At 41.6% G+C, this 18,288-nt stretch overlaps 1 protein-coding gene and 1 long non-coding RNA gene across 3 annotated transcripts in view; one reads left to right on the top strand and one right to left on the bottom strand.

The window, feature by feature from the left end:
* LOC123328031 overlaps positions 1 to 18,288 on the top strand; it is a 51,799-nt gene that overhangs the window by 29,315 nt on the left and 4,196 nt on the right. Inside the window, exon 1 of one of the 2 annotated variants that reach the window (XR_006542748.2) lies at positions 15,212 to 15,346. The exons of the other annotated variant lie outside the window; for it this stretch is intronic. This is a non-coding gene — a long non-coding RNA (uncharacterized LOC123328031). Of the gene's footprint in view, positions 1 to 15,211; positions 15,347 to 18,288 lie in introns of those variants that run through there. 2 annotated transcript variants of the gene reach the window in all.
* The window catches only part of SLC28A2 (solute carrier family 28 member 2), a 36,133-nt gene continuing 19,767 nt past the window's right edge, over positions 1,923 to 18,288 (bottom strand). The window contains exons 9-18 of the mRNA XM_045162066.1: positions 17,899 to 17,979; positions 17,377 to 17,457; positions 15,251 to 15,376; positions 15,038 to 15,168; positions 14,439 to 14,607; positions 14,049 to 14,256; positions 13,500 to 13,574; positions 11,393 to 11,491; positions 11,114 to 11,225; positions 1,923 to 2,481 (exon numbers count right to left, since the gene is read on the bottom strand). Coding sequence (XP_045018001.1) covers positions 2,274 to 2,481; positions 11,114 to 11,225; positions 11,393 to 11,491; positions 13,500 to 13,574; positions 14,049 to 14,256; positions 14,439 to 14,607; positions 15,038 to 15,168; positions 15,251 to 15,376; positions 17,377 to 17,457; positions 17,899 to 17,979 — 1,290 coding nt within the window. The 3' untranslated portion in view covers positions 1,923 to 2,273. The remainder of the gene's footprint in view (positions 2,482 to 11,113; positions 11,226 to 11,392; positions 11,492 to 13,499; positions 13,575 to 14,048; positions 14,257 to 14,438; positions 14,608 to 15,037; positions 15,169 to 15,250; positions 15,377 to 17,376; positions 17,458 to 17,898; positions 17,980 to 18,288) is intronic.

Raw genomic sequence — 18,288 nt, 5'->3', positions numbered from 1 at the left:
TGTCCGACTCTTTGTGAGCCCTGGTCACTGCTGTGCTAGTGTGTGAGTGCCTCTCGGCCCAAGGAGGCGGTGTTGCATTTGTCCCAATCCCATTCAGTCCTCACTTTTTGTTCTTCCTGCTTATGAGACTCTCCTGCGGATGGTGTTCTCACACTAACTGCTGTTACAGCGCGGCCCTCTTATGTGTCAGTGTCGATCAGATTCACTTCAAACAGGAGACAGAATGAGAATGCCAGCCCTTACCCCTGAGAGAAGATAAGGAGAGCCCTCCATCCCATACCCTTCCTTGTGTGAACTAAATTTGGCACAGAACGCAGTAAATCCCTGGTTGTAAATTCAGTTCCTTAAATGGTAATGATAATAGCCATGATCTTCGTTTTTTGAATGTTGAGTTTTAAGCCAAATTTTTCACTCTCCTCTTTCACCCTCATCAAGAAGCTCTTTAGTTCCTCTTCACTTTCTGCCATTAGTGGTATCATCTGTATATCTGAGGTTGTTGATATTTCTGCCAGCAACCTTGATCCCAGCTTGCGCTTCATCCAGCCCAGCATTTCGCATGATGTACTCTGCATAGAAGCTAAATAAGCAGAGTAACAATATACAGCTTTGTCATACTCCTCTCCCAATTTTGAACCAGTCCATTGTTCTATGTCCAGTTCTAACTGATGCTTCTTAACTCTCATACAGGTTTCTCAGGAGACAGGTAAGGCGGTCTGGTACTTACCAAAAATAAGGAAGAGAAGATAGGAAAGGAGACAAGAAGGAAGGCCAAGAGGTTCTGAGCTCAGATAATTGTGAAGTGGAAGAAGGCAGATTTGCTAAGGGGACATACAAATGGTATTAATATATATATAAACATATATATAATTTATTGAGGGGAAATTCACATAACATAAAATTATACATTTGAAAGTGAACAAACCAGTGACATTTAGTACATTCACAATGTTGTGTAACCACAATTTCTATCTAGTTCCAAAACATTTCCATCATTCCACAGTAAAACCGCGTACTCATTAAGCAGTAACTCCCTACTCCTCCTCCCCACCACCTCCCCTTGCCAACCACCAATCTGTGTTCTGTCTCCATGGATCTATCTATGCTGAATGTTTCGTATAAAGGGAATCATACAAAATAGAATCATATAATAATAAGCCTTTGTGTCTGGCTTCTTTGTCTTAGCATAATGTTTTCTAGGTTCGTCCATGCAAGATATATCAGTACTTCATGATTTTTATGACTGAATAAAATTCCATTGTATGTATGTAACACTATTCGTTTATCCATTCAGCTACTGATAGACATTTGGACTGTTTCCACCTTCTGACTACTGTGAATAGTGCAACTGTGAGCGTGCATGTGCACGTACTTGTTTCAACACCCGTGCTCAGTTCTTTTGGGTATACCAAGGAATAGAATTGTGGGGCCATATGGTTATTTTATAACTTTTTGAGGAGCTCCTACATTCTTTTGAAACTCTTCCTTAAGGCTATAATATTATAAATAATATTAGATATAAGAAATATTCTAAGTCAGAGTGTCTCAACTTGAGCACTGCTGACATTTGGGGCCAGAGAATTCTTTGCTGTGGAGGCTGACCGTGCACACTAGAATGCTTAACAGCATTTCTGGCCTCTACTCAATAGAAGACATCAGTAGCATCCCCCAAGTTGTGACAATTAATTATACCTCAAGACACTGACAAATGTCCTCTGGGAGGAAAAACTGTCATCTCCCCCGCAAACCATCATTTTAAAAGAGTCGGTAAACTTGAAGCAAAATGGCACTAAAGCAGAATACTAAAACAAAGCAAGGGCCTCTAAGAAATAGACATTCCTTATAAGTCTGCATACAGGAAATATTACTATGTAATGATTTTAAGGAGTTTTCAGGTTTACAAATGTGTGACAACCAGAAAAATCTTATGGTTCAATATTCATATAATTTTCATATATACCTTTAGTACCATAAACCCAGCTCATCCACAGAAATCCAAGAAATACAGCTTTTTACCTCAGTACACATTACATACCAAATCACATTTATAGCTTACTACATCATATAATTCTTAAGATGGCAACTAGAAGCAAGGTTTGTAAGATATTTTTTGATATGGTAATATTTATTATTTTGACTCTAAGCTCAAACAGAGCCCATACGAAATTTCTTATTTGGTTCAGCCAAATAATGGAAAAATGAGTGCTAATTTTCATTACTGACATATACTGAACCAAAATGAAAATTTTATATTTACTGTTAAAGATCAAAGTGCATTAGTTATACAATGAGAACTCTGAGTACATAAATACCTTTGCCATCAAAAAGCCATCCATATTAGGACTTTTATGGAAATTAACCAGCTTTAGACAGACAGCACTGGTGTAGAGATCACAGCAGCTATAAAGTGTGATAGCACTGAATTCTTCATCTTCCCAGGGACCAGAAAAAGAAGGAGGGTTGTAGGTCCCATTCAGAGAAGTACTGAAATGAAAAACCAGAGAGATACACAGTGGGTCAGATAAAAACAATGCAACAAGATGTATCAGTACATTCTACCAAGCAGGTGAAAACAAAAACAGAAACCTATTAATGAATCCAGTCACAATGACCAAGAAGGTAGGACAGAATTAAGTGTATTTTTTCATTCATGCCCATACTAGCAAGAAACCCTATACAATGTGTCTGCTTCTGTGCCCAATTCCAATTCCTAACCACAGTCCTTTCCAAACATCACTGAAGCAAAATTTATTCTTTGTAATGTGATTTAGAATTGCATTTATTCAAAAAAGTGAGATGATATTCCAAAGCCACTTCCCTCTTAAGAAAGGAAAACACTGGGAAGGTCATGTACACACTGCTATGTTTAAAATGCATAACCAACAAAGACCTATTGTATAGCACATGGAATTCTGCTCAAAGTTATGTACCAGTCTGGATGGGAGGAGGGTTTGGGGGAGAATGGATACACGTACATATATGGCTGAATCCTTTCTCTGTTCACCTGAAACTACCACAACATTGTTAATAGGCTATACTCCAACACAAAATAAAAAGTTTAAAGTTTGGAAAAAGAGAAAACAGCTCAGGCTTGGTTGTATATGTATGTGTGTTTCAGCTTTACTGAGGTATAATTAACAAAGTTGTAATATATAGAAAGTGTACAGTGTGATCAGTTGACATATGCATATATTGTGAAAGGATTCCCAACATTGTGTTAATTAACACATCCATCACCTCACATATTTACTTTTGTGTGTGTATGATGAGAACACAAGTTCTACTCTCTTAGCAAATTTCAATTATATGCTACAGTATTATTAACTATAGCCACTATGAGACACATTAAATTTTCAGATCTATTATCTTATATCTGAAAGTTTGTACTATTATACCAGCTTCTCCCTATCCCTCTAGCCGCTAGGCACAGGCAACCACCATTTCTGCACGTGCAATTTTTATTTTTTTTTTATATTTCACATATAAGTGAGACTATGCAGTATTTGTCTTTTTCTGGCTTATTTTGCTTAGTGTAATTGTTCATCTACATTGTTGCAAATACCAGGATTTCTTTCTTTTTAAGGATGAATAACATTGCAGTCTATATTCTACAACATTTTATTTATCCATCCATCTGTTAGTGGACACATAGGTTGTTTCCATACCATGGCTACAATAGTAGCCATAATAATGCTGCAATGAACATGGGAGTACAGATAATGACTTTGTTTCCTTTGGATACAAATCCAGAAAGGAGATTTCTGGATAATATGGTAGTTCTATTTTTAGTTTCTTCAGGAACCTCCAAGTGACTGTACCATTTTACATTTCTACAAACTGTGTAAAAGGGTTTCCTTTTCTCCACATCCTTGCCAGCATTTGTTGTCACTTGTCTTCTTTATGACAGCCACCCTAATAGGTGTAAGGTGATACTTCATTTTGGTTATTATTTGCATTTCCTTGTTAGTTGGTGATATCAAGCACCTTTTCATGTACCTGCTGGCCATTGACCATTTGGGTGACTTCTTTGGAAAAATGTCTGTTCAATTCCTCTGCTCATTTTTAAATTGGATTATTTGGGGGTGGTTGCTATTGATCTATATAAGTTCCTTGTATATTTTGTATATTAATTCCTTACTGGATATGTGTTTTGCAAATATTTTCTCCCATTTTGTTAGTTGACTTTTCATCTTTTTTTTTTTTTTTTTTTTTTTTTGCTGTGCAGAAGCTTTTTAGTTTGATGAAGTCCCAGTTGGCTCTTTTTTGTTTTTGTTGCTTTTGCTTTGGGTTTCAAATCCAAAAAAAAAAAAAAAAAATCATTACTAACAAAAACAGAAGTACAGATCAATGGAACAGGATAGAAAGCTCCAGAGATAAATCCACACACCTGTGGTCGCCTTATCTTTGACAAAGGAGGCAAGCAAATACAATGGAGAAAAGACAGCCTCTTCAATAAGTGGTGCTGGCAAAACTGGACAGCTGCATATAAAAGAATGAAATTACAACACTCAAATAGATGGGGAAACAGTGGAAACAGTGTCAGACTTTATTTTTGGGGGGTTCAAAATCACTGCAGATGGTGATTGCAGCCATGAAATTAAAAGACGCTTACTCCTTGGAAGAAAAGTTATGACCAACCTAGATAGCATATTGAAAAGCAGAGACATTACTTTGCCAACAAAGGTTCGTCTAGTCAAGGCTATGGTTTTTTCCAGTGGTCATGTATGGATGCGAGAGTTGGACTGTGAAGAAGGCTGAGCGCCGAAGAATTGATGCTTTTGAACTGTGGTGTTGGAGAAGACTCTTGAGAGTCCCTTGGACTGCAAGGAGATCCAACCAGTCCATTCTGAAGGAGATCAGCCCTGGGATTTCTTTGGAAGGAATGATGCTAAAGCTGCAACTCCAGTACTTTGGCCACCTCATGCGAAGAGTTGACTCATTGGAAAAGACTCTGATGCTGGGAGGGATTGGGGGCAAGAGGAAAAGGGGACGACAGAGGCTGAGATGACTGGATGGCATCACCGACTCAATGGACGTGAGTTTGAGTGAACTCTGGGAGATGGTGATGGACAGGGAGGCCTGGTGTGCTGCGATTCATGGGGTCGCAAAGAGTCAGACACGACTGAGCGACTGAACTGAACTGAACGCCATTCTCAAAAATAAACTCAAAATGGATTAAAGACCTAAATGTAAGGCCAGATACTATAAAACTCTTACAGAAAACATAGGTAGAACACTCTTTGACATAAATCACTGCAAGATACTTATTGATCCACCTCCTAGAATAACGAAAATAAAAACAGAAATAAATGGGAAATAATTAAACTGTTTATAAAAGCTTTGCACAGCAATGGAAAACTATAAACAAGATGAAAAGACAACACTCAGAATGGGAGAAAATATTTGCAAATGAAACAACTGACAAAGGATTGATCTCCAAAATATACACGCAGCTCATACAACTCAATATCAAAATAACAAAGAACCCAATCAAAAAATGGATGAAAGATCTAAATAGACATTTCTCCAAAGAAGATATACAAATGGCCAACAAACACGTAAAGAGATGCTCAACATCACTAATTATTAGAGAAATACAAATCAAAACCACAGCGAGTTAACACCTCAAACTAGTCAGAATGGCCATCATCAAAAAATCTACAAACAATAAATGCTGAAGAGTGTGTGGAGAAAAGGGAACCCTTATGCACTGTTGGTGGGAACATAAATTTATATGGCCACTAAGGAGAACATGCGGAGGTTCCTTAAAAAAATTAAAAATAGAAAAACCATATGACCCAACAATCCCACTACTAGGCATATACCCTGAGAAAACTATTAATTCAAAAAGATACATGTACCCCACTGCTCATTGCAGCACTATTTACAAAAGCCAGGGCATGGAAGCAACCTAGATGTCCATCAACAGAAGATGGGATACATATATACAATGGAATACTGCTGCTATTGTTTTGGTCACTAAGTCATGTCTGACTCTTTTGTGAGCCCATGGACAGATTGAACCAGCGTCGCCTGTGGCTCCTGCATTAGCAGGCAGATTCTTTACCACACAGAGCCACCAAGGAAGCTCCCAGTGGAATATTACTCAGGCATTAAAAGGAACAAAATTGGGTCATTTGTAGTTACATGAATGAACCTAGAGTCTGTCATACTGAGTGAAATCATTCAGAAAAACAAATATCGTATATTAATCTAGCAAATGATACTGATGAACATATCTGCAGGGCAGGAATAGAGACAGAGATATAGAGAACGGACTTGTGGATGCAGCAGGGGAGGGTGGGACTAATTGAGAGACATATATACACTACATACACACATGTGTAAAATAGCTAGTGGGAAGCTGCTGTGTAGCACAGAGAACTCAGATCAGTGCTCTGCAATGACCTAGAGGGGTGGGATTGGGGGTGGGGTGGGAGGGAGGTTTAAGATGGAGGAAATATATGTATACATAGGATGGAGGAGCCTGGTGGGCTGCAGTCCAAGGGGTTGCTAAGAGTCGGATACGACTGAGCGACTTCACTTTCACTTTTCACTTTCATGCATTGGAGAAGGAAATGGCAACCCACTCCAGTGTTCTTGCCTGGAGAATCCCAGGGATGGGGGAACCTGCTGGGCTGCTGTCTATGGGGTCGCACAGAGTTGGACACGACTGAAGCGACTTAGCAGCAGCAGCAGCTGATTCACTTTGCTGTACAGCAGAAACTAACACAACATTGTAAAGCAAGTATATACAATTTTTTAAATTTTTATTAAAAAAAAAAAAACCATTACTAAGACCAATGTCCAGGGCTGTCTATGTTTTCTGCAAGGATTTTCAAGGTTTCAGGTCTTATGTTCAAGTCTTTGATCAATTTTGAGTCAACTTTTGTGTATGGTATAAGACAGGAGTTCAGTTTCATTCTCTTACATGGGTGAACATGAAGGGGTTAGGGAAGTAGGCAGAGTGGAGCTTTAAACACTGGGGGCATAGATGTGCAGCCTAAACCCTTCACTGCTTAGGGGGAAGCTTAGAGCTGGGAGTTCCTTTCCATTACATGATGCTCTGCCAGGGCTGGGGTTTATAATGAGAGTATATCTCGACCTTTCCTACCCAGTTCAGTGTAGCTATTTTCTCAGTCATAGGAGTCATTCAGCTAGTTTCTTGATTTTTCTTAGAGGGAATTATTCCACGTGTAGCTGTACACTTGGTGCATACATAGGAAAAGGGAAATTCAAGCCTCCTTTGTTGTCATCTTGGTCTGGAGTCACTCCAAGTATTTACTATGAATGAACTGGACAAAAACATTCTCTTTCAGATTCTAGATACTAATGATACTCAGTAAGTGACTTTAGGCAAAAAGTCAGTTGCATTTCTGAGGGCAGAAATGAGCAGGAAAGAGTATTCTATTAATCCTTTAGTGAGGTTCAGTGATGTACTCATCATTAAACAAAAATTAGCAATTTTCACCTTATTCATTTACTTTAGATTATGCCTACAATGATATCTGCTGAACTGCCACAAGAACAGAGGAATCATAACTATGCCAGACCAATGATCTATCTAGATTATGATTCATCTTTATCAGTGCAGCGCAAAGATTATTTTTTCAGAAGATATTGGTTGCCTTCTCTGGTGAAAACCTCCAAACCCAGGAGGGTAATATCTGTTCACCTGGCATTGTTACCTGTTAAGGAGGTAGTACCCAAGCCTCTACTTGTATAGTGAACATATGTAAGATCACATACTTAATAATGACTTCCAAATCTATCTCCAGTTCTTATTTCTCTCCTAAACTCCAGACCTAAGTCGCTTCACATGATGTTTCCACAGGTGCTTCTAAATCAACATGCTGTTGCTGCTGCTGCTAAGTCACTTCAGTCGTGTCCGACTCTGTGCAACCCCATAGATGGCAGCCCACCAGGCTCCCCCGTCCCTGGGATTCTCCAGGCAAGAACACTGGAGTGGATTGCCATTTCCTTCTCCATGCATGAAAGTGAAAAGTGAAAGTGAAGTCGCTCAGTTGTATCCGACTCTTAGTGACCCCATGGCCTGCAGCCTACCAGGCTCCTCCGTCCATGGGATTTTCCAGGCAAGAGTACTGGAGTGGGGTGCTATTGCCTTCTCCGGTAAATCAACATCTTTACCTGAATTAAGCCATAATCTCTCCCCTTTACTCCCATTCCCGGAATCAATCCCCTTCTTGTTAGTTAATAAATGGCAGCCTTTAGATCTACTTGCCCGAGCCAGAAAGGGTACAGACATTTGAGACTCCTTTCTCATCCTTACCCTTTTCTTCCGTTCAATAAACAATCCTATTGATTCTCCTTAGTCTAATGTATCTTCATCCTCACAACTACTTAGTATCAGCTCTCATCATCTCCTACTTGAGAGTATTACAGCAATGTGTTTATTGGTCTCCCCAACATCCAAATGGCTACCCAACATGATCTTTTGAAAAAACATCTCAGCATGTGTTCAGAATTCTGTAAGTCCAAATCTAAATTCCTTAGCACTTCATCCTGCTGCTGCTGCTAAGTCACTTCAGTCGTGTCCGACTCTGTGCGACCCCCGAGATGGCAGCCCACCAGGTTCCCCGTCCCTGGGATTCTCCAGCCAAGAACACTGGAGTGGGTTGCCATTGCCTTCTCCAATGCGTGAAAGTGAAAAGTGAAAAGTGAAAGTGAAGTCGTTCAGTCATGTCCGACTCTTTGAGACCCCCTGGACTGCAGCCTACCAGGCTCCTGTGTCCATGGGATTTTCCAGGCAAGAGTACTGCAGTGGGGTGCCATTGCCTTCTCCATAGCACTTCATAGAAGGCCTTATAAGATCTCTTAGCCTCATCTTCCAGAACTCTTTATTCACCCACATATCAGTACAAGTACACACACCTTTTGCTTTTGCAGAACCAAAGATCTTTTGCAGTTCCTCAGATCTTTCCTTTCTGGGTCCTGTAACTAATTCTTTTAGCTTATGATATACTCCCTTTAGTTTTCAACTGACTTCTTTTGGTATTTTTTCTTTGTCTTTGATTTTCTATCACTTGAAAATGATATGTTTAAGTATAGTTCTCTTGGCATTTATCCTGCTTGATGTTCTCTGAGCTTCCCAGATCTGTGATTTGGTGCCTGACATTAATTTGGGGAAATTCTCAGTCATAATTGTTTCGAATATTTCTTCTTCTCCTTTTGGTATTCATATTACATGTATGTTACACCTTTTGAAGTTGTCCCATAATCCTTGAATGTTCTATTTTAGTTTTTTTTCCAAGTCTTTGTTCTCTTTGCTTTTCAGTTTTGATGATTTCTGCTGATACATCTTCAAGCTGAAAGTGCTTTTCTCAGATGTGCTTAGTCTACTAATAAGCTATTCAAAGGCATTCTTCACTTATGTTACAGTGTTTTTGATCTGCAGCATTTCCTTTTGGTTCTTTCTTAAGATTCCTGTGTCTCTGTACTTCCATTGCTCACCTGTTCTTGCACGCTGCCTGCTTTATCCATTAGAGCCCTTAGTGTAGTAATCATTGTTGTTTAGTCACTAAGTCATGTCCAACTCGTTTGTGGCCCCATGGACTGTGGCCCTCCAGGCTCCTCTCTCCATGGAATTTTCCAGGCAAGAATACTGGAGTAGGTTGACATTTCCTTCTCCAGGGATCTTCCCAATCCAGGGTTGGAACCCGTGTCTCCTACATTGGCAGGTGGATTCTTTACCACTGAGCCACTAGGGAAGGTCCATATTAATCATAGCTGTTTAAAATTCCCACTCTGATAATCTGAAAATCTCTGCCATGTCTGGTTTTGATGCTTGCTCTGTCCCCTCAAATTGTGTTTTTTGCCTTTTAGTGTGTTTTGTAATTTCTTCTTGATAACTAGACATGACATACCCATAAAAGGAACAGCTGTAAATAGACCTTAGCAATGTAATGGTGAGATGTTGGAGAGGGGAAGCATTCTATTGTCCTGTGGTTAGGTCTCAGCCTTTTAGTTAGCCTGAGCCTCTGAACTCTGAACTTCACAAGTGTTTCTCAGTCTTTCCTCCCTCCTTGAATGGGACGAGATGGCTAGAGTGGGCTGCAGTTGGGTATTTCTCTTTTTCTAGGTCAGGTGGACTCTGATAATACCCCAGGTGGTTAGGCTTTGGTTAATTAGTTTTTCCTAAAGGCAGGTCTTGTTTAAAAAAACAGAGTGCTTTGGTGTATTTCAAAATAGTTCCTTTTCCCCTCCACCTGCCAGAAGCATGAGGGGGGTTTTGTCTGATATTTACTATGAGAACCTCGTCTAGTTCCAAGAGGTAAAACTTCCAAAAGTGTGGGGTTTCCCCTGAGAAGTGGGTCCCCTCAGAGTTTTTAACACTCAGCCTTGTCCTCCCCGAGGCTTCAGCAACTGCAGTTTCAGGTTTTCCTGCCCCTGCACGGGTTTCTGTGGCTCCAGTAAGCCATTACTCCCTGTGTTTGCCTGTCACTCCAATCTTGGGGTCAGCAGTTTGCCTTGGGTTTATTACAGATTCAAGAAGAGTTATTGATTTTTCAGACTCTTCAGCTTTTTTTCACTTTCATCTTAAGATGGAGTGGTGACCTCTGAGTTCCTTACACACAGAACCAGAAAACTATTCTAATAATATCCCACGAATTGGTAAACAAGTTCATTTTTACACTACCTGAATGCATTGTGATTTTATCAATTAGACTTTATCTGTCTCAGTCTTCATTTCTGTCTGAAGAAGCTCTTAAGTTTTGGGCCACTCAGGACCACTGTCAACCTTCACCTACAACCTATCTATATTCAGATCACAATAAATACTTCACTTCTGATGAGGGAAATCACCCTCCCTTACTTCTTCTGCTACCCCGCCACTTCTCAGTACCCCATCAATACAAGATATTGTCATTTGTAAAACTGATGATTTGTCCATGCTAGAGCCAATAGTGAGTATGCATCTAATAATAAAAAAGAAGAGAGATCTAGACCACCACAAATACCTATCCCCCTTCTTATATGTTCTCTTCAGTATCCATGTGATTACCCTCAAGACCTTACTTTTCTCCAATCCCAGAAATTCCTGAGTGAAAGAGAGCGTAAGAGAGGAGACTCGAGCAGGGATCCAGTGCTCACTCACCTCTGAAAGAGCTCTCTGCAGCACACATAGGTCTCATAGGTTCGGTTGGTGAAACTTGTGTTTAGGAAGGAGACACAGTCAGTTTCTGCTCCCCTGGGGACATAGAGGATTCCTGGATAAAGGAGACAGAGATGCTAAGGGGAAGATTTTACACATGTTCCTTAAGGCTCTTAATTCTCTGGGTATAAATTGAGAATACTGTAGATTTGAAGCCTTTTCCATGCATATGTGAGACGGATGGTTAAATCAGTTATTCTGAGACTAAGCTAGGACACTTACCTGCCACACAGGCACTGATAAGGGATACACAGGCCCCTGTTAAGAGGGCACTGACCACAACCTTGGACAAGTCACTCTTCCGGTGGGGTACCATTGATGCTGCAGACAACAAAACAAAACAATTCAATCTCTTCTCTGCCAGGCAACTGGGTATACCCATGAAACCTGATTAGAAGAATGCTGAGTATCAAAACACAGCGGATGAATCGCATTCTTACTGCCAACCACCAGATGCTTGCCAGTGGTGTGCTTTGAAGTATATGTATTCATAGGTCACTAACTTAGACACTCCCCAGGTCAAGGATGGTGCGTCTGACTCTAACTTCCGTGGTTCTGTGAACATTCCTAAGATGTATCTGAACCAAGAAAAGCTCTGCATTGCTCCAGACAGTACAAATGCCTTGGGTGTTCACTATTTGAAATTGGCATGCTTGCTGCTGCTACTGCTAAGTCGCTTCAGTCGTGTCCGACTCTGTGCGACCCCATAGACGGCAGCCCACCAGGCTCCTCCGTCCATGGGATTTTCCAGGCAAGAGTACTGGAGTGGGTTGCCATTGGCATGCTTAGGGTGGACAGAATTAGACAATTTTGAGCCAGAGAGATGAGACCAGCAACATTCATCTAAGCCTTAGTCATGTGGAGCGTATTCCACCACTAGATGGCAATCTCACAGTCAGGTGGTAATGGGGCATCAGAATTAGAAGACAGACAACTTTGTGACAGAAGGGGAAAAGAAACTGAAAGGAAACTGTTTCGCCTTTAAATTGTTTGATCAGCTACCAAGTAAATCAACTTAATGATTCTAGCCCAGAACATGAATGAAATAAAAAACGAACACACTAAGCTGTGTTTTTCTTATTTATTGTTCTTTAGTCGCTCAGTCGTGTCCGACTTTTTGCAACCCCATGGACTGCAGCACGCGAGGTTTCCCTGTCCTTCACCAACTCCCAGAGCTTGCTCATACTGAGTCGGTGATACCATCCAACCATCCTGTCCTCTGTCATCCCCTTTTCCTCCCGCCCTCAACTCTTCCTAGCATCAGGGTCTTTTTCAATAAGTCAGCTCCTCACATCAGGGGGCCAAAGTATTGGAGCTTCAGCTTCAACATTAGTCCTTTCAAATGAATGTTCAGGACTGATTTCCTTTAGGATTGACTGGCTGGATCTCCCTGCAGTCCAAGGGACTCTCAAGAGTCTTCTCCAGCACCACAGTTCAAAAGCATCAATTCTTCAGCGCTCAGCTTTCTTTATGGTCCAACTCTCACATCCATACTTGACTACTGGAAAAACCATAGCTTTGACTAGATGAACCTTTGTCGGCAAAGCAAGGTGTCTGCTTTTTAATATACTGTCTAGGTTTGTCATAGATTTTCTTCCAAGGAACAAGCGTCTTTTAATCTCATGGTCACCACCTGCAGTGATTTTGGAGCCCAAGGATCTTCCAAACTCTTGGAATCCACTATTCTCTTTGCCCAGCCTTCAAGGACAGCTCCACTGTCTTCATATTATTTCCTCCAACCATCGCCATTTAGCAATATTCTTAGCAATCTAAATGTAATCTGTGTATGCTTAAAATACTCATTCCTCCTACAGCTGGTGACTTGTAGCTTTAATTCCAACACTTCACAGCACTTGCTCTATCTATCTACCTTATATGTCTCTGTTTTTATTTGTTCTATGATTCCTTGCACAAGGCCTATTTCTACGAAGTCAACTGGTGAGCAGCATAATTTCAGAAAGTACCTTCACTACTGAACAAAAAACAAAATACTTTTACTTATTTATGTACTATGTCCATTTAATGGTAAAATAAAAATAATACCATTATAGTGTCCCTCATAGGAAAAAGAAAAATAAAATTGGTTACTTGGGCCTCCAACAGGGAGGAAAAAAAAATAACAGAAGTTGAGATTCTAAACCCAGCCTTGGCTCCACACATAGCCAGGTAGCATGATTACTTGAACTCCAAATTAACTGCCAATGGAGAGGACCATTTCACATCAGCTTCTCTATCTGGGCTCAACTTGTACTGAAGCACCAGGGCTGCCTACTATAGATGCTGGGACCTGGCTGGCATATTGGGTAGCTGGGAAAAAGAATTAACTCACTCAAGCCTCCCAGTGTGATTCCTATGGAACTCAGATTGGCAAATCCACAGAGTGAAAACGTTGTAATGATTTCCACTCTCACCTAGGGAAAACAAAAATAAATAAACTCAGCCCCATGTGTGCAGCTGTGTAATCACGAGAGAAGTTCCGGAGTACTTGGAACCCCTAATCTTGTCCGTACCACTCTAAGGAGTGTGGAAAGGATGCTCAGAAAATAACCACTCCTTGAGTTATTACAGGGATAATGACATGAAAACCACCCTGGTTTCTTGCCCAGTGTTCTTGTCTAAGCCTTGAGAGCCTGTGAAATCTATGATAGAAGCTGGGTCAGTGTGGAGCGGGGTGGGGGAGGGGGGGAAAATGACCTCAGGGCAGCTCAGGCACAGAAGCTAAGCACACTGTTACTCTCCTGCTTTGGGTCAGACTCTGCTTTGACCCTGACTCTTCCTAGGGTCAGGCCTGGGACCCTGGAGAGGGATCTGTGTGTGTGAGATAAACTTTTGTGTAATACTTCGTATCTGTCCACAGACTGTTAATGTTTTTCCAGACTGGCACTTAGAGAAATCCACTGCTTCTTGCCTTTGATCCACTCCTCCACTCCAGAGAGACGCTTGTTTTTGTACTGAGACAGTTGCTGATAGGCCACAAACTCGTTCGTGAAGAATTTCATCCCCACCATCTCAGCCACCATTGGACAGTCTGCCCACTCGACACCCATCATGAAAACCATGGGCCTTAAGACATAGGAGCAGATGACCTGGGTGAGAGAAAGAGATATCTCACATCAGGAGCCCAGGACTTCTCTGGAACTTTGACTCAGTCCCCTAACCCCTTCTCCCTGCCATGCTCCCTTAGCTCACTGCAGGTCAGAAGACGTGCAATTCAAGGACTTCGTAAACACACCCTAGAAGGACCGCCCTGGTAAATGGAATCCATTACCTGAAAAGTGAGTCCCTGTATGTCCATCATTTCCCCTAGCCAGGAGAGGGCAGCATTGATGAAGGCCAATACGGCCAAAAAAGCAATCAGGTTAGCTGCTACGTTAGAAGCAAGGCCCACGGCATCTGTGGCTCCATTGCTGGCAGCTTCCAGGACATTCTTCTCCTTCCTGTAGTTATTGGGCATAAGGGAAGAACACGGTGTCTAAAGTAATCTCAGCCCCTCAGAAAAGAGATGTCCCAGTGCCCCAGGAGTGCAGGAGTGCAACAGAAGAGTGCAAGAACAGCTTAAGAGGTGATGGGGGTTCCTAGTGACCCTTTCTGTGGAAATTACTAATTTTCACAGTATCAAATTCAATCACCATGAAATTGTACTGACACAAAGAACAGAGGATAATGGCATGTAGAAGGCAGAGGAAATGGCAGGGTTAAACAAAAGAAACAAATCAACATGAATAGCTAGAGGCAGAGGTAGACACAAGGAGATATGGAATCATATTATTCCCTCTCCGGGAGACTTGGAGCCTTGAACCACAGCACCACTCTTGATTCTGCACATGACCTCACCATCTCCCAAATTATATGCTTCATTGGACTCACCCACAGGGCAATTTTACCCCCTCCTTATTCTTGAACTTCAACTCCTCTACTTCTGGATATACCAGCTTTGACAAAGCAAGAGCAGAAGGGGCAGCCATCACAGAGGCAGAAATCAAGGATGATGCATCAATCTGTAAGGCCAGACTTAGGAGTTAGCATCTACAGAACCCAGACTTGGGCTCACCCAGGAGTGATCAAACAGACTATGCTTACCCCAAAGGATATGAAGGCTCCCAACACAGTGCCTGAAATGGTGGCAAACCCTCCAGTCATCACTGTGTGGATTTCAGAGAGCATCATGTCTGCAAGGTATGGACGGATGAGCAGAGGTGCCTCCATCTGAAAATAAGACGGAGAGAGTCAGATTCAAGAGGGGTACAGTTTCCCACCCCAGAGTGCCCATCCCAGCCCTGGGCTCATAGCCCTCCAGTGTGGGTGCCCTTCAAACTCTGAGCTCTGCTCTTAAGCTCTCCTAGTGTCTAGCTCACTCCCTCTAGCACCTAATTATATCCTGGCTGGCATTGTTCTATGTGTTTTCATATGTGTTTGTCTCATCTATTTAAAAATTAGAATTCTATAGATGAGAAATGGTATATTTCTTTTGTAGGTTCTAAGTCTAAAACTGTGTACTTAATGGATGACTTTATGGAGTACAGTGTACTTAGTAATAACTATTAACTGCTTAAAAAGTATTCATTAAATGAACTGCTACATGAATGAAGCCCAACGTTGATGAAACAATCAAAAGAAACAACGTTTGTGAAAATGGTATGAAATTATGAAGGCCCGACTATGCAAACTATATCTAGTATTGTAAAATAGGTAATATTTACTATTTAAAGAATGATAACTATGTGCCTAGTGCTATAGATGACAGGGACATTTTATGAACAAGGCAAAGTTTCTACTCTTAGGACTTCATAGTCTAGCAGAGGAAATCAAATTGATTATGGAGAATTTCAGCAAAATGTTGCATGCTATGCTAGAAATATATAGAAGTACTCTGAGACCATTGAAAGGTGTCTCCTCCATATTCTGGTTTCTTCCAGTAACCTTTGTTTTCCAGGGTCTCTAAGGAGCCTTGCTCAGGGCCAACACCAAAGCTCTTCCCCATAATACTTTTTTGATACATTTGTCTATATGGAGTAGGTGCTCAGTATATGCTACTGACTGATCAACTTAACACTAGGGACAATGGCTTGTCAAACTGACAAGGGATTGGTATTGAAGTCTTTCTCTTCTAAGGTCCTAGGCTGATTAACTATTTGAAATGGTCTCTGCTACTGCTGCTGCTGCTGCTAGGTCACTTCAGTCGTGTCCAACTCTGTGCGACCCCATAGACGGCAGCCCAGCAGGCTCCGCCATCCCTGGGATTCTCCAGGCAAGAACACTGGAGTGGGTTGCCATTTCCTTCTCCAATGCATGAAAGTGAAAAGTGAAAGTGAAGTCGCTCAGTCGTGTCTGACCCTCAGTGACCCAATGGACTGCAGCCTTCCAGGCTCCTCCGTCCATAGGACAGGCAAGAGTAGGAAAATTCTATGGACGGAGGAGCCTGGAAGGCTGCAGTCCATTGGGTCACTGAGGGTCAGACACGACTGAGCGACTTCACTTTCACTTTTCACTTTCATGCATTGGAGAAGGAAATGGCAACCCACTCCAGTGTTCTTGCCTGGAGAATCCCAGGGATGGCGGAGCCTGCTGGGCTGCCGTCTATGGGGTCGCACAGAGTTGGACACGACTGAAGTGACCTAGCAGCAGCAGCAGCAGTAGCAGAGACCATTTCAAATAGTTAATCAGCCTAGGACCTTAGAAGAGAAAGACTTCAATACCAATCCCTTGTCAGTTTGACAAGCCATTGTCCCTAGTGTTAAGTTGATCAGTCAGTAGCATATACTGAGCATCTACTCCATATAGACAAATGTATCAAAAAAGTATTATGGGGAAGAGCTTTGGTGTTGGCCCTGAGCAAGGCTCCTTAGAGACCCTGGAAAACAAAGGTCACTGGAAGAAACCAGAATATGGAGGACACACCTTTCATAGTCCCTGAAGGGGGACGATTTAGACCAGAACATTTCCCTAAATCCCTGTGTAAGAAGTTAGATCTGTGGTTAAGTATGTCCCCATCACACGCATCACATAAGTATTATTAGAGATGAAGGGTGAAAGCAATGAGTTGCATTTCCTTTGAGCTTCTGAATTTTGTTTCATCAGAATGAGTGGCTCCCCATAGAGTCTTCATTTATCTGACTTTTCAAAAGGAAAGCATACATTTCTCAGCCCATTGTCTGCCATACTTTCTATTCCCCAGAGAAAAGATCAAAAGTCCTCAGGATGCTTACCATACCCACAAAAATGTTTCCTGCCACAGCCAGGGTCTCTGTGGCCGTGGTGCCCATGGTGATTTGCAAAAACCAAGCAATCTAAAGGGATGCAAACACCGAAAACATTAACATTAGCAGAAATCTCAGAGTGTATCCAGCAAAACCCCTCCTCCATTAACATTGGTAATGAAATTAAGGCCGTGAGAAGAAGAGTAACAAGGCCGAGACCACAAAGCAAGTTACAAACAGATCCTGGACCAGAACTCAGGGCTCTTCGCTTCCAGAAAAAATAAATTAAAACTCAGAATGAAATGGTAGCTCAGCCCATTTTTTCTCCTTGCTGTGCCCCTCAGCCTGCCCAGGGCCTAGTCCTGACCATCTGATATCAGGCACGCTTGAAAGAGTGTGCTTTTCACATTGGTTCTAATGCTCAAGATATGAAATATGAGCCTTCTTTTTCAAAGTAAGTATCATCTTCATGCCTCTTGACAGATCACACAATAAAAGCCCACCTCCTGGCTGCATAGCAGAATGACTCACCTCCTGAACAACCCACTGCACAAGGCCCAGGTAGTAAAGGATGGACATCACACATCCAAAGAAAAGGATGATGGGTAAGGCCTGTAATGAGAATGATGGGGCAGGCAGTGAGATCCTACAATGAACATGCCATGAGCAAACTGTGTTTCAGGCATGTAAGATAACTTCCCATCATCCCAAGTGCAGCTGATACAGTATAGATACTCAGTGGATATTTAAACACAAGCTAGTTTAGGAATAAATTTTAAGTGTATTGCAAATCTATCATGCCATCAATACTAAGCCACAAAAAGATGTTTTCTGAACCTTCCTCTCCCACCCCTACTTCATTCCAATTTCAGTATGGCACTGAACAAAGGGCAAGAGACTGACGCTGCTTCCTATATGAAT

Source organism: Bubalus bubalis, chromosome 11 (genome assembly GCF_019923935.1).
Source record: "Bubalus bubalis isolate 160015118507 breed Murrah chromosome 11, NDDB_SH_1, whole genome shotgun sequence".
NCBI classification, from domain to species: Eukaryota; Metazoa; Chordata; class Mammalia; order Artiodactyla; family Bovidae; genus Bubalus; species Bubalus bubalis.
The sequence above is the reverse complement of the archived record's forward strand: the minus strand, read 5'-3'. Positions and strand labels throughout refer to the sequence as shown.